This window comes from Ambystoma mexicanum, chromosome 2q (assembly GCF_040938575.1).
Source record: "Ambystoma mexicanum isolate Mex_15411 chromosome 2q, UKY_AmexF1_1, whole genome shotgun sequence".
In the NCBI taxonomy this organism is placed as follows: Eukaryota; Metazoa; Chordata; class Amphibia; order Caudata; family Ambystomatidae; genus Ambystoma; species Ambystoma mexicanum.
In genome coordinates this window covers 1,300,050,133-1,300,072,226 of record NC_090924.1, presented here as the reverse complement: position 1 = coordinate 1,300,072,226, position 22,094 = coordinate 1,300,050,133, and the positions used below count along the sequence as shown (strand labels likewise).

General features: G+C 55.2%; 1 protein-coding gene across 1 annotated transcript in view; it reads left to right on the top strand.

Moving 5' to 3' along the window:
• COL6A6 (collagen type VI alpha 6 chain) overlaps positions 1 to 22,094 on the top strand; it is an 858,285-nt gene that overhangs the window by 285,269 nt on the left and 550,922 nt on the right. Inside the window, exon 2 of the mRNA XM_069646627.1 lies at positions 16,986 to 17,068. Within this exon, the coding sequence (XP_069502728.1) occupies positions 16,999 to 17,068 (70 nt within the window). The 5' untranslated portion in view covers positions 16,986 to 16,998. The remainder of the gene's footprint in view (positions 1 to 16,985; positions 17,069 to 22,094) is intronic.

Here is a 22,094-nt window from a genome sequence, read left to right as displayed (position 1 = left end):
CAGGCCCCCATTCATGTCTCCCATCACCCCCACCCCCCAGCAGTGAAGGGGCACCCTCCACCAGTCCCCCACTCATGTCACCCACCTCCCCCACCCCCCAGCATCCAGGGGCAGCCTCCACCAGGCCCCCACTCATGTCCCATATCACCCCCACCCCCCAGCATCCAGGGGCAGCCTCCACCAGGCCCCCACTCATGTCCCCCTGCACCCCCACACCCCAGCATCCAGGGGAACCCTCCACCAGGCCCCCACTCATGTCTCCCACCACCCCCACCCCCCAGCCACCAGGGGCACCCTCCACCAGGGGCACCCTCCACCAGGGGCACCCTCCACCAGGCCCCCACTCATGTCTACCATCACCCCCAACCCCAGCAGTGCAGGGGCAGCCTCCACCAGGCCCTCACACATGTCCCCCTGCACCCCCACCCCCCAGCCACCAGGGGCACCCTCCACCAGGCCCACACTCGTGTTTAACACCACCCCCACCCCCCAGCAGTGCAGGGGCACCCTCCACCAGGCCCACACTCATGTCTCCCACCAACCCCACCCCCCAGCAGTGCAGGCGCAGCCTCCACCAGGCCCCCACTCATGTCTACCACCACCCCCACCCCCCAGCAGTGCAGAGGCAGCCTCCACCAGGCCCCCACCCATGTCCCCTTGCACCCCCAACCCCCAGCATCCAGGGGAACCCACCACCAGGCCCCCACTCATGTCTCCCACCACCCCCACCCCCCCGCAGTGCAGGGGCACCCTCCACCAGGCCCCACTCATGTCTCCCACCACCCCCACCCCCAGCAGTGCAGGGGCACCCTCCACCAGGCCCCCACTCATGTCTACTACCGCTCCCACCCCCCCAGCAGTGCAGGGGCAGCCTCCACCAGGCCCCCACTCATGTCCCCCTGCACCCCCACCCCCCAGCATCCAGGGGAACCCTCCACCAGGCCCCCACTCATGTCTCCCACCACCCCCACCCCCCAGCAGTGCAGGGGCAGCCTCCACCAGGCCCCCACTCATGTCTACTACCACCCCATCCCCCAGAAGTGCAGGGGCAGCCTCCACCAGGCCCTCACTCATGTCTCCCACCACCCCCACCCCCCAGCCACCAGGGGCAGCCTCCACCAGGCCCCCACACATGTCCCCCCTGCACCCCCACCCCCCAGCCACCAGGGGCACCCTCCACCAGGCCCCCACTCATGTCCCCCTGCACCCCCACGCCCCAGCAGTGCAGCGGCACCCTCCACCAGGCCCCCACTCATGTCTCCCACCACCCCCACCCCCCAGCAGTGCAGGGGCAGCCTCCACCAGGCACCCACTCATGTCTACCATTACCCCTACCCCCCAGCAGTGCGATTTGCCTGGGTAGGTGTATTCCTGGGGTGCGCGGGTAGTCTCCCATGCGATACCATCAGGGTACGTGTTTTACGGGGTTTGCGGGAAGTTCCACACGTGATAGGCCTGAGTACGTGTACTCCAGGGTGCGCGTGAATTTCCACACGCGATCGGCCTGGGTACGTGTACTTCGGGGTGCGCGGGAAGTTCCACACGCGATTGGCCTGGGTACGTGTACCTCGGGGTTCGCGGGAAGTTCCACCCGCGATTGCCCTGGGTATGTGTATTTTCGGGGTGCGTGTGAACTTCCACACGCAACTGGGCCTGTGAGAGTGGGGTACGTGCATTACAGGGGTGGGCGGGAATATTTACTCACAAATGGGCCTGGGAGAGCATGTTACGTGTATTCCTGGGGTGGGCGGGAAGATTCACACGTTCGCCTACGACGCGCCGAAAAATAAATGGTCCAATCCTGAAACACGTACGCCAGCATTAAGCAGGCGTTTGTCGACCCGTGCAGCATAAAAGTGCACGCAAACAACAAACAAGCTCAGACGCCAGGATGAATATACCGTTCCTAGCAGCAGTGGCCGTGGGTTACCAAAGGAGGAGGAGGAGGATAGTGAGGGCCCGAATTTTCAGTCCCAGAACCAGCTTTTTTGGGATGCCTGATGACCATGTGTATGGGAGGTACAGGTTTCCACCACACATAAAACTGGACCTGGTCAGTGAGTGGGAGGATGACTTCACATCACCCACCCTGTGCTCCCAAGCACTCAGCCCCCTGGAGAAGGTCCTCAATGTACTGCACTTCTTGGCCACAGGATCATTTCAGCGGCCATAGTGGGTGGGGTGTCACAGGCCACACAGTCACGCTGCCTACACCAGGTCTTGAACATCATCACTGCACGCCCATCAGTCCGTAGGCACATATACCTGCCCAGGACACCTGCAGAAAGGCAGGCTGCCGCCCTCGATTTCTACGGTGTGGCACAATTCCCCAAAGTGCTAGATGCCATTGACTGCACCCATGTGGCACTACGTCCCCCCAGGGCATCTGAGCACATCTATAGGAACCGCAAGCACTGGCATTCCATCAACGTGCAGGTAGTATGTAATGCCAAGGGAATCATCACCTCAGTATATGCCAACTATCCAGGGTCCACCCACGACAGCTTAATTTACCGAATGTCTACACTAAGCCGGGACCTAGAAGCTGGGCGGCATGGCAATACATGGCTGCTTGGTGAGTATGAATGCCACTGCACATGCATGCATGTCAGATGCAGAGTTATGTCACTACCCCACTAATGATACCCATCACCTCCTCACCAGGGGACAGTGCCTACCCTCCGAGCACCCACATGATGACGCCAATTCGGAACCCCATCACGCCTCCAGAGGTAAGATACAACACAGCCCATATTGCAACCAGGGGCATAGTGGAGCGCACATTCGGAGTGCTCAAGTCACGCTTTTGCTCCCTTAACCGTTCTGGCGGGCAGCTGTTATATGCGCCCCCAGTAGTGTGCAGGATCATAGTGGCAGCATGTGTCCTGCACAATGTTGCAACACGCCGGGGCCTGGCTGTGGACATGGTGGTGCCCCCACATCCCCAACCACATGCACGCCCGCTGCGCATGGGAGGGGAGAGGACACGGGGTGAGGCAGCCCGTACGCAGCTGGTGGCTAATTACTTCACATAGAAATCACACCCCTGTGGAGTGCACACAGCCCTGGCGCATACCATCTGATAAGCAATGATGACTCGACCTGACAATTATGACGAACAAAGGGACAGTCAACTGTCAGAACCATAGCAGCCTGAGATTGTTCATGTGGAAGTGTCACAATGTGTGCATCCCTACCTACACAAACACCACCAATGCAGTGTCATCAAAAGACACACTTCCATGCTACAGAAATTAATACCCTCTTGCAAAATACTACATGAAAACAGTGCCATGTCACCCAACCCCTCCCCGGCACGGCCACACAACACACCATGACATGTCATGCAATGTGAGAGCAAACAAATTAATCCCCACAACATGCCCTAAGTGTCACCATGTCACCAGCTACAGTGTCCCTAATGGAAACATGGCCACACATGAAATGCTCACAGTAATGCAGGACCTACAACACACATTATCAAATACTTACCAAGAATACCAATCACCTACACAACCTCCAACCTATCTTAAACATGACATAACAGACTTAAAAATTTGCTAGCCTCACTACCTGATGATGCCGGCACTTCAAAAACTTCCAAGTATACAGTGTTAGCGCCACGCAAGAGTGTAGATGCACTGCTTACAACAGGGACTCCAGTTCCAAGGTGGACTGCCTTGTGAAGACATGAGAAATGGACCTGCAAATTAGGAGGATGAGATGGATGCAGAGGCACATATCAATACACCATGCAGTGTACAATACAACAACAATATGCACTATGAAAGTATACACTCAGTATTGACTACAGACTGCCCACACATCGAATGGGAGTCCAATGTCACCATGTACGTCAATGTCACTTGGGCACACCCTTTGCAAGCCCATGGAAACGGGAAGCAGGAGGGGTGTGTGTCACAAAAACCCAAGCATCTGAACCAAATGCATGACAAGCCTGCATGTGCCCAGCCACAATGCAGCGTATGCCCACGGGAGCCACACAAGGCAACACACTGTCCCAAAAATAAATAAATAAATAAATAAATAAATAAATAAATAAAAAATCCGAGGACAGGGTGGACACCAAAACCCACCTGTGTGGATCTTGCAAAAAAAACACCTCCATGGGCTCATGGCCTACACGGCTACCCTATTGTGGGAGAATCACTGCAGTCGCACTCCTCACCCTCTGCAGCTACATCAGGAGGTGGTGGCACTATGGGAGGCAGCCCACGCAAAGCCCTAGTCTGTTCCTCCATGGCTGCAAGCATGCAGGTGTGGTAGGTCTCGTTCTGGAGGATAATTGTGTGGAGGTCCCCATGCAACAACTCACGGGATGCCCGGACCTCCGCCCTAGTTGCCTGCATCTCAGCTGAGAGCATACGTGTGAGACGCTCCAGCTGCTGTTCTGTCCTTCTGTTTGTTGAAGCCTCAAGCTCAACAAGTGTCGTCCTGAGGTGAAGGAGTTCCACCCTCAGGGCTTCCCTGTGGCCCTGGGACTCTATGGAAATGGCTTCCTGCAGAGTCACCAGTGCCGCCCGCCTGTCCCTGTCGGACGCCAACATGTCCTCCCTGTGTGACTGGCAGATGGAGGCTGTTGCCTGCTGTAGTCGCTCCATCAGTCTTTCGGGGGGGACAATGGAAGTGGCCAACCAATCCATGGCCTGAGCCATCATCTCTGATGATGCTGCCTGTTGGGTTGCCATACCGTATATGGATTGCTCCCATGCGGTATTGCCAGGTGGCTGACGGCCACCACGTCGGCGGGCACCACACCTATCTGGGGCAAGGCGAACTGCGCCTTGCTGTGCCGGCACTGCCTGAGGCTGCAGGACTGCATTCCCCCTCTGATCTGCTGGCCCAGGAACAGGATCAGATGTCGCGGAGTGTGACCCTGCATCCGTAACCACCAAAGGCGTACCTGCCAACACTGACATCCCCATTGAGGGTTCTGACCCTGGTGCAGGTGGGTCGGACAGAACAGAATCCCTCCCAGGAACACTCACCTGCGACGGCACATAGGTCTCATCATCCGAATCGACACCTGAATACAGCTCGGGGGAGGTGCAGCCGGAGACACCCCTTGAGAGCACGACCTGTAGCAGTTGTGGGTTCTCACCCACCACCACACCACATCCCTCACTGGTGGTCGGTCGGCCCTCAGACCCCTCCTGTGTCTGCACCATCTCCACAACCCCAGCAGTATCAAGTGCGTCATCCTCTGCAAAGACATAAAAGAAAACAAATGGAAACAGGCATTAGCACTATGGCACACAATTAGGGCTGAGAGGCTACAGAAACAGTACTTGATTGACACATGTCCCACATGACTAAAACCCTCCCATGCATGCACCGTCACTGCGTGTGAAGAGTAGGCAGATGGCACACATTGATGACACCAAGATGGAAGATGAACACATTTGATGCATGCTGCCTCTCAAATACACATGCCATCACACAGATGGCATGTACCCTAGCCATGAAGTGAAGAGGGAGAGGAGGTCACCCATTGTTCATTCAGTCCAGTTTGCTAATGAAATTGATTTTTTCATTGAAATGGTTCAAATGTTTAACCTGGAGCTGCCAGTCCAAAATGGTCCTATAGCACAGGGACATGTCTAAACAAATCATGTCCAGGAAACAAAGCCAGTCCACTGTACCATAGCCATGGACTTGGACCGACACTGTCCTGGCTGGGTGTGTGAGAGGTGGGGTGGATGGAGCCGCAGCTGCCCCTGCAGTCTCCCCAGCCTGCCTATGCAGGGCAGCAGATGACCTAGCTGCCCCTGATCCACGTGGCCTGATGACACCAACGTTCACTGGCGCACGTGGCCTAGACCTGCTGACCTGGAAGTCAGCCATGGAGTCACCCTGTGCCAGGTCTGGTTCCACAGTGGGCTGGTCCAACAAGGGCTGAGCATGGATGGTGTCAGCCACGTTAACCTCAACGAGGGGGGGGCATGGGTGTCCCTGACTGCTCCTCCACACATGGGGGGCTAGGGGCACCCTGCAAGTCACGGCCACGTCCCCTACCGGATCCACCACGGCCACTACTTGGGGCTTGGCCACCTTTGCCACCCTTACGGCTTGTTCGCCTCCCAGCCATGGCACTGATGTTATTGTGCATATGGGAGTCGATGTGAACTATTGTCCTGGGCAATTGGGGGTCAAAGGGGTTGGGTACCAGATGGTAATCGTACCCTAGTGCTCTAGCAAGGCTGTATGTCACCCCTGGGGAAAGATGACGGGTCACGCAACGCACAGGCACCCCAAAAAAGGGAAGTAAGGTGCACGCAACCCCTCATAGACCACGTGCATGGAAAAATAAACCTGCACTACGCTGTGGCACCCAGAAACACAAGAATGAACGTATGCATGTCACACGCAGCCTAGAATGACCTCTGAAGGGGTACGCGACACACGGGGCAAGCACAGATGTTAAATACGTGCGCGACTCACCGTCTGCCAGGAACAAAAGCGTGAAAAATATGCGCGTGTGCGCTTTGGCAACACCCCCACCAAAAGAAGAATTGTACACTGTCTGAGGAGTCAGGACAACAGTAGAAGGGAACGCTGTTTGAGGAAACAGGCCCAGGAAAAAGAGGAAAAGAGAAAAAGCTGTCAGAGGTTACAGGGAGTACGAACTGGAAACGCCGTGAAGTAAATCGCGTGTGAACCGACAAGAAGTACAGATTTCACCCACTCGCTCTCCACGAAAAGCACGTACAAGGAAATGGTGTTCTACACGTACCTTTTATACACACGTCACAGACGTGCATACGCGATGAGGCCATTTCCACCAATTACACGCTTGGACACTCGGACGTGTATCTCTTTTTTTTTACACGCGCCATTCTCAACAGCCATGCGCGTGACGTCACAGCTGCGCGCATGGGGGCCTTTGGGCCAATGAAATCGCGTATGCGTGCAGACGCGCTTACGCGCTAAGGGCCTTTCCTCGAATTACACGCAGACATGCAGGATTTTCACGTGCCAAATCACTCCGTATCAAGCTGGCCACGCGTAAGCACACGGAAGACCACGCTCCTGCCCAGAAAGCTGATTTACTGCCCCCCAGAACCCCGAGCACGCTCCCACCTGCCATCTGCTGCTGCCTGACTGCCTGCTGCCCACGTGCCCTGCCATTTGCTGCCTGCACATCAGCCAGGTGTGCTGTTGCTGTGACCACCCCTGCTGCAACCGAAGACTCCCGACTGGGATTCCATCACTCCACAGCCCAGCCCCAGGACCCAGTTGCCCACCCACTCCTGCCTCTGGGGTTGTCATGTCGGGCACTGCAACATCTGGCACCACTGACAACCCCCTTCCAGAGAGGCAGAGGGGCACCAGCTTCAGTGCCAGGGAAGTTGGTGTCCTGGTGAAGCAAGTCCTGGGGCAGTATGATGCCCTCTACGGAAGTGTGCGCGCCGACAAGGAAGGACGGACTCGGATCTGGACCGACATCGTGACTGCCATCAACGCGGAGGGGGTGGCAGTCCGTGACTTCCAACATGTCAAGAAGCGCTGGGAGGACTTCAGGTCCAGGACCCTGAACAAGGCCCGGCGCCTCTTGAAGGCAGCGGATGCTAAGGGGCGCCGGGGCCACTTGTCGGAAGATCAGATGAGGGTCCGGAACACATATCCCCAGCGCTCCACGTCCAGGTCCTTGAGAGGCAGACCCGTCTGGAGTCAAGCGGTAAGTGTACATGCATCATGATTGTAAGCTGTGCGTGTGGTGATGTGCCAGTAGTGTGCCGGTTGCACATCTGTTTGTATGGGGCCGAGTCTGGGTGGGGGTGCAGGACCATGAGGCTAACACATGCGAGCGCTGTCATGTGTGAGACATGGATGGTGCTTGTGTGTGTAGGCTTGCATGCCAAATGCAGTTGTGTGGGCACACATGTTTGTATGAATGTGTATGTAAGTAGGCATTTTCGTGATGTCACGCATGTATGTTGTTTTCAGCTGCATGTATCAGCACTGTGTACATGTGCATGTGTGTGTATTTGACAAGGGTGCAACAGTGATGCAACATGGATGCATGTGACAGCGGGATGTGGAAGCCTGATTGGCAGATGTGACATGGATGCCCATCGGAACACTGCGACAGTTGGCTGAGGTGTACACATGCATGCAAGTGTGGTGGTGTGTGTGCATGTGTAGTGCACTCCCTGTGTTGCATGTGATGTCTGGCTCACCTTTGCCTGCTCATGCTGTTGTATGTGTATGGATGGTGCTGGCAGTTGCGATGTGGCTGTGGTATGGCTCATGTGTGCATGTAGAAATGACATGTGTGTTGCCAATTGTGATGCATTGTCTGAGGTTTGCCAATGCCACTCATGTGCAACTGTCATGTGTGTATGTGTCCATTGTACAGTGCCCTGATGCCTGTGTTTTATTTCTCCCTGTCTGCAGCGTCAACTGATGAAGAGGGCGGAGAAGGTGCTGTGGAGCACAGCGGCGGGGACCGCACCGCCAGCCGGAGACGCAAGGCCCGGCTCCCCTCCCAGGTTGTGATCTCGTCGGGGAGTGAGGAGTCTGGTGCCGCGTCCCAGGCCGCAGCTGCCGGGGGGAGGTCTAAGAGGCGGAGGTCGGAGTTGGACTCCTCGGCAGCAGAAGGGGCAGCTGGGACCCCACAGGGCCCAACGGGGGAAGATGGCACGGAGTCATCCAGGTTGGTGGGGGGTTTGGTGGAGGAGGAGGCCGTGCAAGCAACAGAGACGGGGTCTGGAGGTGGGGATTCCACCGGTGCTAGTGGTGCAGTGCAGGACCAGGGACAGGAGGCAGCACAGGTCGCCGCAGAGGTGCTTGTGAGCAATCCTGTCCCTGATCCTGTCACTGCATCATCTTGCACCAGCAGGGATGCCTACGTCCAGACCCGTTTTCAGGCAGGGGATGAGCTCACGACAACTGGCCTTCCTCTGCCTGCGGACGTGGCTATCCGGGTCCGGGTTGAGTCTGTCCTGACAGGTGTGGCGTTGCGTCAACAGGCCATGCGAGGTGACCTGCAGTCTTTTCATGAGGAGACTGCACTTCATCTCGAATGGCTCGTTGACCGTGTCGGCCTACTGGGACAGGTCACCCAGGCCGGATTCCTCCGTTTGATGGGGCTTGCTCAGACCCCCTCCTCAACTGAACCCCCTATGTGCCAGTCGTCCTCCGTGCCATCTTCCCACCCATCAGTCACCTGGGTTCCCTGTGGAGCTGCCTCTGACGGTGCGGCCAGGCTGGTGGAGGAGGCATCCCTGCCACAGTCGGGAGTCGGACGTCCAGCAGGGGTGGCCACATCAACGACTGCAACCCAGCCAGCGGAGGATGTGCAGGCAGCAGGAGGCAGTGCACGGGCAGAGGCGCAGCAGCAGCAGCAACGTGGTGGGAGCCATGATGGCTCGGGGCCTTCATCATCGGAGGGGCAGGTATCGGCCGGAGGGCAGGAGGACCCAGGACGGGAAGTGTCTTCCGTGTGGCAGCGGTTGGGCCACGCCATAGATGCGGAGCGGCAGCGGGCGGAAGAGGCACGGCTCACGACGGTCAGGGCAGAGAACTCCATGCAGAGGGCCCTGAGGCGGTCCGAGTGCCTCGAGGCAATCCGCAGGGAATTTGGGGGGAACATGTGGACTGCCCTGCGGACCCTCGGGGCCATGGAGGAGGAGCGCCTCCGGGACATTGAGCGGGAGTTCGATGATGCCCTGGCCCGGACCATCCCGAAGTGAGCCGTCGGACTAGCCCGCTGCCCTTGTAAATAGTTCTGTAGTTAGTGTTAGGTTTCCTTTGGTCTAGCATTTTTTTTGGACCTTTTGGACAATGGGCCACATTTTTGTATATCGTTTTTTTTTTTAGGTAGTGTTATTCGATAGGTTTCATTTCTTCGTTTGGGATCATGGACCCTGGATTGTTTATCTGTATATAGTTGACTTTTGGATTTTCATTTTTTTTTATGATTTCACCATGGAGCAATGGTTTTCGATTTTAATTTTCCATTGGATTTACTTTTGTGGACTGTGACTTTGGACACCTTTCGTTTGCATTATGATTTGTGGTTTTGCATTATTTCACGTACCTGCTGGTTTTAAAAAAAAAAAATTCCATTATAGTTTGTTTATTTTTGATTCAATTTATGTTGCGTTTAATACATATTTTTTCTTCAAACTTCAATGTGTAGTATCATCTCATTGGTTTCATGCATATCATGATATGAGTTTTGACATTCACTGACACCCATTGGGTGTATGTGAGGGACATGTGTTAATTTCCAAACTTGCAATTGGGGTTCTATCATGTTTTTGCCATTTCTAAGTGGGTGGATGCAATACTCAGGTGGGTGTTTGGCATTTGGAGGCTGCCCATAAGGGCCAGGGATCTAGATTGTGGTGACATGTTGGCTGGGGGACATGAGTGGGGGCCTGGTGGAGGCTGCCCCTGCACTGCTGGGGGGTGGGGGTGGTGGGAGACATGAGTGGGGGCCTGGTGGAGGCTGCCCCTGGTGGCAGTGGGGTGGGGGTGATAGGGGACATGAGTGGGGGCCTGGTAGAGGCTGCCCCTGGTGGTAGTGGGGTGGGGGTGATAGGGGACATGAGTGGGGGCCTGGTAGAGGCTGCCCCTGCACTGCTGGGCGGTGGGGGTGATAGGGGACATGAGTGGGGCCTGGTGGAGGCTGCCCCTGCACTGCTGGGGGGTGGGGGTGATAGGGGACATGAGTGGGGGCCTGGTGGAGGCTGCCCCTGCACTGCTGGGGGATGGGGGTGGTGGGAGACATGAGTGGGGCCTGGTGGAGGCTGCCCCTGGTGGATGGGGGGTGGGGGTGGTGGGAGACATGAGTGGGGGCCTGGTGGAGGCTGCCCCTGCACTGCTGGGGGGTGGGGGTGGTGGGAGACATGAGTGGGGGCCTGGTGGAGGCTGCCCCTGCACTGCTGGGGGGTGGGGGTGATAGGGGACATGAGTGGGGGCCTGGTGGATGCTGCCCCTGCAATGCTGGGGGGTGGGGGTGATGGGAGACATGAGTGGGGGCCTGGTGGAGGCTGCCCCTGGTGGTAGTGGGGTGGGAGTGATGGGAGACATGAGTGGGGGCCTGGTGGAGGCTGCCTCTGGTGGCTGGTGGGTGGGGGTGGTGGGAGACATGAGTGGGGGCCTGGTGGAGGCTGCCCCTGCACTGCTGAGGGGTGGGGGTGATAGGGGACATGAGTGGGGGCCTGGTGGAGGCTGCCCCTGCAATGCTGGGGGGTGGGGGTGATGGGACACATGAGTGGGGTCCTGGTGGAGGCTGCCCCTGGTGGCAGTGGGGTGGGGGTGATAGGGGACATGAGTGGGGGCCTGGTGGAGGCTGCCCCTGCACTGCTGGGGGGTGGGGGTGCAGGGGGACATGTGTGGAGTCTTGGTGGAGGGTGCCCCAGCACTGCTGGGGGGTGGGGGTGATGGGAGACATGAGTTGGGGCCTGGTGGAGGCTGCCCCTGGTGGCAGTGGGGTGGGGGTGGTGGGAGACATGAGTGGGGGACTGGTGGAGGCTGCCCCTGCACTGCTGGGGGGTGGGGGTGGTGGGAGACATGAGTGGGGGCCTGGTGGGGGCTGCCCCTGGTGGCAGTGGGGTGGGGATGATGGGAGACATGAGTGGGGGCCTGGTGGAGGCTGCCCCTGCAATGCTGGGGGGTGGGGGTGATGGGATACACAAGTGGGGGCCTGGTTGAGGCTGCCCCTGGTGGCAGTGGGGTGGGGGTGATGGGAGACATGAGTGGGGGCCTGGTGGAGGCTGCCTCTGGTGGCTGGGGGGTGGGGGTGGTGGGAGACATGTGTGGGGGGCTGGTGGAGGCTGCCCCTGCACTGCTGGGGGGTGGAGGTGCAGGGGGACATGTGTGGGGTCCTGGTGGAGGGTGCCCCTGCACTGCTGGGGGGTGGGGGTGATGGGAGACATGAGTGGGGGCCTGGTGGAGGCTGCCCCTGGTGGCAGTGGGGTGGGGGTGATGGGAGACATGAGTGGGGGCCTGGTGGAGGCTGCCCCTGGTGGCAGTGGGGTGGGGGTGATAGGGGACATGAGTGGGGTCCTGGTGGAGGGTGCCCCTGCACTGCTGAGGGGTGGGGGTGATGGGAGACATGAGTGGGGGCCTGGTGGAGGCTGCCCCTGGTGGCAGTGGGGTGGGGGTGATGGGAGACATGAGTGGGGGCCTGCTGGAGGCTGCCCCTGGTGGCAGTGGGGTGGGGGTGATAGGGGACATGAGTGGGGGCCTGGCGGAGGCTTCCCCTGCAATGCTGGGGGGTGGGGGTGATGGGAGACATGAGTGGGGGCCTGGTGGAGGCTGCCCCTGGTGGCAGTGGGGTGGGGGTGATGGGAGACATGAGTTGGGGCCTGGTGGAGGCTGCCCCTGGTGGCAGGGGGGTGGGGGTGATAGGGGACATGAGTGGGGGCCTGGTGGAGGCTGCCCCTGCAATTCTGGGGGGTGGGGGTGATAGGGGACATGAGTGGGGGCCTGGAGGAGGCTGCCCCTGCACTGCTGGGGAGTGGGGGTGGTGGGAGACATGAGTGGGGGCCTGGTGGAGGCTGCCCCTGGTGGCAGTGGGGTGGGGGTGATGGGAGACATGAGTGGGGGCCTGGTGGAGGCTGCCCCTGGTGGCAGTGGGGTGGGGGTGATAGGGGACATGAGTGGGGGCCTGGTGGAGGCTGTCCCTGCAATGCTGGGGGTGGGGCTGATGGGAGACATGAGTGGGGGCCTGGTGGAGGCTGCCCCTGGTGTCTGGGGGGTGGGGGTGGTGGGAGACATGAGTGGGAGCTTGGTGGAGGCTGCCCCTGCACTGCTGGGGGGTGGGGGTGATAAGGGACATGAGTGGGGGCTTGGTGGAGGCTGCCCCTACAATGCTGGGGGTGGGGGTGATGGGGGACATGAGTGGGGGCCTGGTGGAGGCTGCCCCTGCACTGCTGGGGGGTGGGGGTGATGGGAGACATGAGTGGGGGGCTGGTGGAGGCTGCCCCTGGTGGCAGTGGGTTGGGGGTGATGGGAGACATGAGTGGGGGCCTGGTGGAGGCTGCCCCTGGTGGCAGTGGGGTGGGGGTGATAGGGGACATGAGTGGGGGCCTGGTGGAGGCTGCCCCTGCAATGCTGGGGGGTGGGGGTGATGGGAGACATGAGTGGGGGCCTGTTGGAGGGTGCCCCTGCACTGCTGGGGGGTGGGGGTGCAGGGGGACATGTGTGGGGTCCTGGTGGAGGCTGCCCCTGCACTGCTGGGGGGTGGGGGTGGTGGGAGACATGAGTGGGGGCCTGGTGGAGGCTGCCCCTGGTGGCTGTGGGGTGGGGGTGGTGGTAGACATGGGTGGGGGCCTGGTGGAGGCTGCCCCTGCACTGCTGGGGGTTGGGGGTGATGGGAGACATGAGTGGGGGCCTGGTGGAGGCTGCCCCTGGTGGCAGTGGGGTGGGGGTGATAGGGGACATGAGTGGGGGCCTGGTGGAGGCTGCCCCTGCAATGCTGGGGGGTGGGGGTGATGGGAGACATGAGTGGGGGCCTGTTGGAGGGTGCCCCTGCACTGCTGGGGGGTGGGGGTGCAGGGGGACATGTGTGGGGTCCTGGTGGAGGCTGCCCCTGCACTGCTGGGGGGTGGGGGTGGTGGGAGACATGAGTGGGGGCCTGGTGGAGGCTGCCCCTGGTGGCTGTGGGGTGGGGGTGGTGGTAGACATGGGTGGGGGCCTGGTGGAGGCTGCCCCTGCACTGCTGGGGGTTGGGGGTGGTGGGAGACATGATTGGGGGCCTGGTGGAGGCTGCCCCTGCACTGCTGGGGGGTGGGGTGATAGGGGACATGAGTGGGGGCCTGGTGGAGGATTCCCCTGCACTGCTGGGGGGTGGGGGTGGTGGGAGACATGAGTGGGGGCCTGGTGTAGGCTGTCCCTGAAATGCTGGGGGTGGGGGTGATGGGAGACATGAGTGGGGGCCTGGTGGAGGCTGCCCCTGGTGGCAGTGGGGTGGGGGCGATGGGAGACATGAGTGGCGGCCTGGTGGAGGCTGCCCCTGGTGGCTGGGGGGCGGGGGTGGTGGGAGACATGAGTGGGAGCCTGGTGGAGGCTGCCCCTGCACTGCTGGTGGGTGGGGGTGATAGGGGACATGAGTGGGGGCCTGGTGGAGGCTGCCCCTGCAATGCTGGGGGGTGGGGGTGATGGGAGACATGAGTGGGGGCCTGGTGGAGGCTGCCCCTGCACTGCTGGGGGGTGGGGGTGGTGGGAGACATGAGTGGGGGCCTAGTGGAGGCTGCCCCTGGTGGCAGTGGGGTGGGGGTGATGGGAGACATGAGTGGGGGCCTGGTGGAGGCTGCCCCTGGTGGCAGTGGGGTGGGGGTGATAGGGGACATGAGTGGGGGCCTAGTGGAGGCTGCCCCTGCAATGCTGGGGGGTGGGGGTGATGGGAGACATGAGTGGGGGCCTGGTGGAGGGTGCCCCTGCACTGCTGGGGGGTGTGGGTGCAGGGGACATGTGTGGGGTCCTGGTGGAGGCGGCCCCTGCACTGCTGGGGGATGAGGGTGGTGGGAGACATGAGTGGGGGCCTGGTGGAGGCTGCCCCTGATGGCTGGGAGGTGGGGGTGGTGGGAGACATGAGTGGGGGCCTGGTGGAGGCTGCCCCTGCACTGCTGGGGGGTGGGGGTGGTGGGAGACATGAGTGGGGGCCTGGTGGAGGCTGCCCCTGCACTGCTGGGGGGTGGGGGTGATAGGGGACATGAGTGGGGACTAGTGGAGGCTTACCCTGCACTGCTGGGGAGTGGGGGTGGTGGGAGACATGAGTGGGGGCCTGGTGGAGGCTGCCCCTGGTGGCTGGGGGGAGAGGGTGGTGGGAGACATGAGTTGGGGCCTGGTGGAGGCTGCCCCTGGTGGCTGGGGGGTGAGGTTGATGGGAGACATGAGTGGGGGCCTGGTGGAGGCTGCCCCTGGTGGTTGGGGGTGCATGGGGACATGCGTTGGTGGGCAGTAGTGCAAGGTGACATGTGGGTTGGCTGGGGGGCATGGCCATGGTGGATGGGGTGCCTGCAGGACATGTGCAGGGTAGGCCCCTATGGTGTGGGCCACCTGCAGGGGCCGTGGAGGGTGTAGAGGGAACACCTGGGAGGACCCACACGTGCAATTCACGTGTGGTGCACCCCGCGCACCCCTGTAATACACGTACCCTGATGAAATTGTGTGTGATACTTCCTGCGCACCCCTGAAATACATGTACCCTGCTGTTTTTGCGTGTGATACTTCCCGCGCACCCCTGGAATACACGTACCCTGATGGAATCGTGTGTGATACTTCCCGCGCACCCATGAAATACACGTACCCTGCTGCTTTTGCGTGTGATACTTCCCGTGCACCCCTGGAATACACGTACCCTGCTGTTTTTGCGTGTGATACTTCCCGCGCACCCCTGAAATACACGCACCCTGCTGCTTTTGCGTGTGATACTTCCCGCGCACCCCTGGAATACACGTACCCTGATGGAATCGCGTGTGATACTTCCCGCGCACCCCTGGAATACACGTACCCTGCTGATTTTGCGTGTGATACTTCCCGCGCACCCCTGAAATACACGTACCCTGCTGCTTTTGCGTGTGATACTTCCCTGCACCCCTGGAAAACACGTACCCTGCTGTTTTTGCGTGTGATACTTCCCGCGCACCCCTGGAATACACGTACCCTGATGGAATCGCATGTGATACTTCCCGCGCACGCCTGAGATACACATACCCTGCTGCTTTTGCTTGTGATACTTCCCGCGCACCCCTGAAATACACGTACCCTGCTGCTTTTGTGTGTGATACTTCCCGCGCACCCCTGGAATACACGTACCCTGCTGTTTTTGCGTGTGTTACTTCCCACGCACCCCTGATGTACACGTACACAGGACAATCGCGTGTGGAACTTCCCGCGAACCACTGAAATACACGTTCCCCGCTTGGCGTTTGCTGTTTGCCAGCCCTGTGAACTGGTCCAGGGTTAGCGCAGCCCTTTGCGATGATTTGGGCATTTTGAAGGCTTTTCCTTGCGCGAGGGCGTTCTTGGGGGCGTAACTGGCGCTGCTGCAGGGTCGCTGCGCCACTCTGTGCTACGGCTGGTTTCGGAGGGTAAAATCCATGAATACGCTGTGCGATGAAAAGGATTTTTTCGCACGCGGCTGGCGCAGTGTATCGCACGGGGACACTGTGCGCCAGCCGCGTGCGCCATTTTTGTGCGAATTTCTATGAATTACCCTGTTAATTGTTTATTTGTATTCATGGTGCAAAAGGTTTTCTATATAAAACCATGAAGCCCTTTGAATAAAAAATAAAACATTATTTACATGAATGTCCTCACATACCAATCTGCAGTTCAATTGTGTGCTTTACATATCTTACAAGTGTCACCGCACCATAGAACCTTCGAAGAATAGGAAACCTGCTGCTACTTACACGGAAAAAGCCCTGCGCAAAAGACGGCACGACATGGTTATTTCATTGATGTTTCTCTTACTGTTCCCACATAAGGTTTGGATATTTGGATTGAAGAAACTCAAAACCGTCTTTTGTCACCGCACAATAGGGTGCCATGGTAATCGTAGGGTAAGATCAAATGTGTCATAAGCACAGATAATCAAAATATCAGGGACCTAAAAAACCAAGACAAGAAGCCATTACTTCACAAGTTAAAAAGGTGAAGGGGGGACAGATGGCTGGAGAAGGGAATTTAAATAAAACATACTGAGAAAAGGACTGTTTCTCCAACCACACATTCACCCACTCATCCCCGTCCCCCTTTCCAGTCCCTTTCCTGCCCTGCACACCGGCATACACAAATTGAAGAAAACCTGTAACAGCATCGATGTACAGACATCAATTTTTTGAGATTGAAAAGATCCGATAGAATCCATCAATGTTGTTAGAGTGGATTAAATGTTCATGCTGACTGCATTCCACCAGGACATGCAATGCTACTGTCGAGGTGTAAAATATGAATAGTTGTCATATTTAACATTTCTTTTCTATTGTTTTTTTCTTTTTTAGACCTACATCCAGAATGAAGAAGCTGACACCCTTCGTCTTCTCCTTCTTGCTCTGGATAAACCTTTCAATCATAGTGGAGAGTGGTAATATTCCACCTTTTGTATATAAGTAGTTACAATAATTGCCTTTGACTTTATATGATTCATGTCTTATGTATATGTTGGTTTACCTTTTCTTACATTTTCACTTGCAAAATCTGCACATCCAAAGAGCAATTTGTTTTAATTTCTGGGAGCAGTTTGGCAGGAGTTGGGGTCTGCCATCTCAGGACACTTCATATAAAGAAGATAAAAGCATATGTTCACTTAAAGAACGAGCACGCTATCAAGGAGAAATAGGATTTTATCTGCGATTTTCCAGATGTACTTTTCAGTCTTTCTGAACAGATTGAACTTCTAGTATTTTTGAGAAAGTTCAAGGTATAGTAGTTCAAGCTGGTTCTACAGTTGAGGAAATATTTTAAAGCATGGGCGAAAAGGTCACAGAAGTTCAGACAAAAGAGACAATTAATGGGCCTCATTGGGAGAATGGCGGTAAGGCAACAACGGCTCCGGCATCGCTACCAGCACCGTTGCTACCGTACCGCCATACTAAGACTTCTGCTCGCGGGTGCCCTAGCAGCCACCTGGTCTGACCAGGTGGCCTTACCGACACCCGACGCAGAACATGATGGTAGCAATGGTACCGTTATGAACGGTACCACTGCTACCATCCTCCCCATTCCCATTGAGCCTTATGGGGGCTCAAAGAGGAATGGGGACGTACCCGCTCCGGCACCCGCGCAAGGGGAATTACCGAGTCCGCTGAGGTCGGAATGGCCCGGTGATTCCACTTTCGTGGGTGTCGGAGCCAAGTTTCGGAGTAGCCTTGCCGGTAAAACCGGCAAGGCTCCCTCCAACCTCGTAATGTGGCCCAATGTCAGTTTCAAAGGAGTTGCAAAACACAATGTATAACAATTAATGCCCAAACACTTTTAATTACAACAAGCATCAATTCGGCTTATTCCTTGATTCATTTTTTTCGAGGTACTAAGTCCCTCAATACCTTCACAAAACATCTTACATGCTGTTCAAAAAAGATCCCTTCTATTCTATGACTTTTGTGGGAGTTTCACAATGCCCTGTTTAATGATCCATAACATTGTGCACTACACCATTTACCATTTTGTTGTGTGGTGTATTTCACTTATAGACAAACAAGTATGAAACGAAGGGGGGATTTACAACAGTGGACGTTGTGGATAAAAACATGAAATTCAACTTAAGAGCTAGGGTGATCATTTCCTCCTATGCCCAGCTCCTGGTAAAGGTGTATTTAGACATTCTTACAGACAAGTAGGACAAAACATTGTGTTACACCTTCTCGCTTTTTTTAGTCAATACCTACTTTTGTTGTGAGCATCGCTTAAGTCGACAAAACACAAATGTTGAACATACCCTGTTGTTCCTATTGACCTAGAATTGACCTACCAATCAGCACAGAAAAAAAGCAACTCTATACCAGATATCCTTGCATCACTAATGAAAAAACAACACAAAATTAACAGTCATAATGATTAAATGTTTTTCCACCAATGTTGTCAATATAAGCATCTAATGTGTAGACTTTGTTGAAATAGGCACATCAGGGTAGGTCCAACATTTGTGTTTTGTAGACTTAAGCGATGCTCACATCACAAGTTGGTATTGATTACTTTGGAGTGTCCAATTCCAATAGTGATTTGCTTCTTCAGGAGTTTGCTGCGTTGCCGGTGTTGGGCATGCCGGGAGATCCAAAATGTCAAAAATGGCCCTTGTTACTTCTGAGTTCCTATTAATCTCTAAGTATGTCCATGTCCTTCCTGCCTCTTCTAGATCAAAGGATTAAAGCACCCAAATTCCTAGTCTTGAACAGCCCCAACTTCCATGATATTTACTCACAAATGATTTACAAATGTCACAATCGTACCTCTCAATAAGGCTTGAAAGGTTCAATTTCCAATTAACTAGTTCAGGTGAAAATGTAATTTGTTCGATGAATGGTATCCAGCAATATTGCCTTAGGAAGACTCAAAAGTGCAGATTCCTATTCGAAGGCTTCTGGTAGAGCGACCCTGTGCATTGTGGTGAATGTAGTTCTAAACCGTTCTTACTTTATTCCTGCTCCATGTATTTCAATCAGCCCGCACAGTATGGTTGATATGATGCTGAAAATGGAACATTCTAGTTGAAGGTATGTTATTAGACCAGCCCAGTGGATGAGGATTTAGTGATGTAAAATAAATATCCTGATTGCAGATGTTGCAGTAGACCAGTACAGTATCTTGCAGGAGAGTCACAATCTCATTACAAGTATGACGGTGTAGTAAAAAGTGTCAGAATGTGGTGGAAAAGGACTTACTGACACTTTACCACCAATTTACCACACAACCCTATTCTGCGATCGGAGGCAATGTGTAGGAAAACATCCAACACTTAGCTGGAGTTTTGTCCTTCACATTAAATGGAGGGTTCACTCCTACAAACCACTAATGGAGTCCTGTGGACACTATGAATCAGACACAGCCCCACCTTAGCACCACTCAATTGGGCAGATGTATTGCAAGACTGACTGGCAGTAAAGGTAGAAGAGATTGGCTAATTTAACAATACACAGACTAGCCCAATTATAAATATAGGTGGGTCCAACACAGCATTACTCATTGGCTGTGATAGGTCACATGCACACATACGAAAATGCCCCTGACACAGGTCTCCCTAATGCATGTTCGCTGCTTAACCACTAGTCCTGCTATCAGCATGAAGATAAGGGACTCTTACAAGAGTGGATGGTGGGACCATATTAAGGAAAGGGGACTATGGACTAGGAGTAAACTAGTCACCATGGTGTGTCACGTTTACTTAATCATCTGTCCCCGCCCCTTTCCTCCATACAAAGTGCTCTATAACACAATGGGATGATGGACAAAGAACTGACAAACCAGAGAGTAGCCATTAGACATTAAGTCACCCAAAGATGTCCTGAAGGGCATGCACATGTTACATGGTTTCTAAAAGCGCCTACCATGTGATAGCATTCATTGTACTGGAAACTGATATATAATCCTCAATTTTACAGTCAATTTGTGTTACCAATTGATTCAAACTCAATTCTGCTTTTAGAGTTATAAAGCATGATTTATTATGCTATAGGTTCATGTGTTCCCAAAAAGTGCTGGTATACATCAATCTCTTATAACTAATTTGACTAATTGAACATATTAACCAATCTCTTTCAACCTATCAACCCTACACGTGCTCTGTGCCAAGCTCTTCTTCAGGACTCCTAGTACATTATACACTCAGGTGCACAAATCAGATTCAAATTATGGGTAACTGCTGTTGTACTGAAGATTGTCATTACACGTGTATAGATGTGGCCGGGGCGCTGTAGCAGTCACCCTGAATAACAGCAGAGAACACTTGGGCCCATCACAGACACCCCGCCAGAAGAACAGAAGACTCAGCCATGGGCCAAAGTTACTTTCTTTTATTAGCAAAGAAAATGACAGGGATCACTCCAGCTCTTGTCTCCTATGCATGTGGCACCAGGTTTTATCCCGGTGTGGCGTCACAGGTTTAGGTTCCATCCCAGAAACCTATCAAACATTCACATTGGTCAGTTTAGGTGAACTACATATAGGAGCTATCAGGGTTATTTCTATTGTTGGAAAGTCAAATCCTAGTGGCACCTCCTAGGACCATCTCTACTAGCTTTGGTCTACAATGTTGCAGGGTCACAGAGAGACCATTGGCCCTTGCAATAAATTATATCCCCACATGAAAGTGAATCTGGATTGTGCCGAATATGTCCTCCCATCCCTCGGACCCTGGACAGTTAACAGACTGAGTGTACCTTTTGAAGGCAATGGGAATGAACATGGAGGTGCGAAGTGTTCTCTAAGGTTGCCCTCTCTGATCACATAAGCCTGAGAGAGTGCATTCAGTTGGCAGTTTGTAGGTAACACTTGTAGCTTTTCCCATCTGGTTCAATGGGAACAGTCCTCTTTGTCTATCTCAGTTACATGGGCATTGTCCTGTTTGGCTAGGTCACGTGTGTTGGGACCACAAAATCAAACTGTCCTGCTTGTAATTGTGAGGGTTTTAGCCTGATTTTCTGCAGGTGGCTCATTGTCGTGGTAACTGGGTTGAGTGCGTTGTTTCTGCTTGCCTCTGGCTACAGTGATCAGCTTGGTGCCGTTGGGGTAAGTGGCTATTATTCTGGCCTTTTCAGACCTGCCTTTTAGGATTAGTGCTCATTATAACTTTTGATCAGCGCATTTGAGCGCCATCCGACCTCTGTGGCTTGCCGCGTGGCAGCCACTTCCGGGTTTCCCTTGTGTACCCTCTCTCTAGCCCTCCCATCATCCATGATTGGTAAGGCTACTCCATAACCTACAGAGTCCTGCTCTTTTGCCAGTTCATCGCCCACAAGACATCTTCCCCCTCCTGAATCCCTGGTAGTTGTTTACTCTTGAGCTCTGTGCTCGTATATTGTGTGCAGTAACTCACGGCCATATTTCTCTTGGTGCTGCATCGCAGCCCGCTCCTCCCCTTGATTGGATCTTGGCCTCTCTCAGGTGTCTCTCCCAGGGCAGCCCTCTGCCCATTGCAGCCCCCTGCAGCGAAAGGCCCCAAGGCTAAGGGCAGTTCCTAGAAAGCAGCTCCAGATGGTGTCTGCCGGTGTAAGCTGGGGAACGAAGAAGCCTGTAGCGGTCAACCTGTTGCGACTGCTAAAGTAAGTGCAGTGGATCAGGGGCTGCAGCAATCACTGCACCCCTCTAAACTGACCCACCCCTCTAATTGCTCGATTGCTCATACTGTAACTTATTGAACTGTATTGCCTGGCCATCTCTGTATGAAAGTTTGCTTTTCCTTTTTGTTTTACATTGCTTTTGGTGCCGAAACTAGGCCTTTTTCCCTCCTTTTAGGAAAATCGAATCTGGGTGTTTTTACATTACTGTTTGTATTGGAACTCTGCCTTTTCCCCTCTTTTTTGGAACATCGAATCTGGGTGTTTTTACATTGCTGTTTGTATTGAAACTATCCCTTTTTCCCTCTTTTTAGTAAAATCGAATCTGGGTGTTTTTAC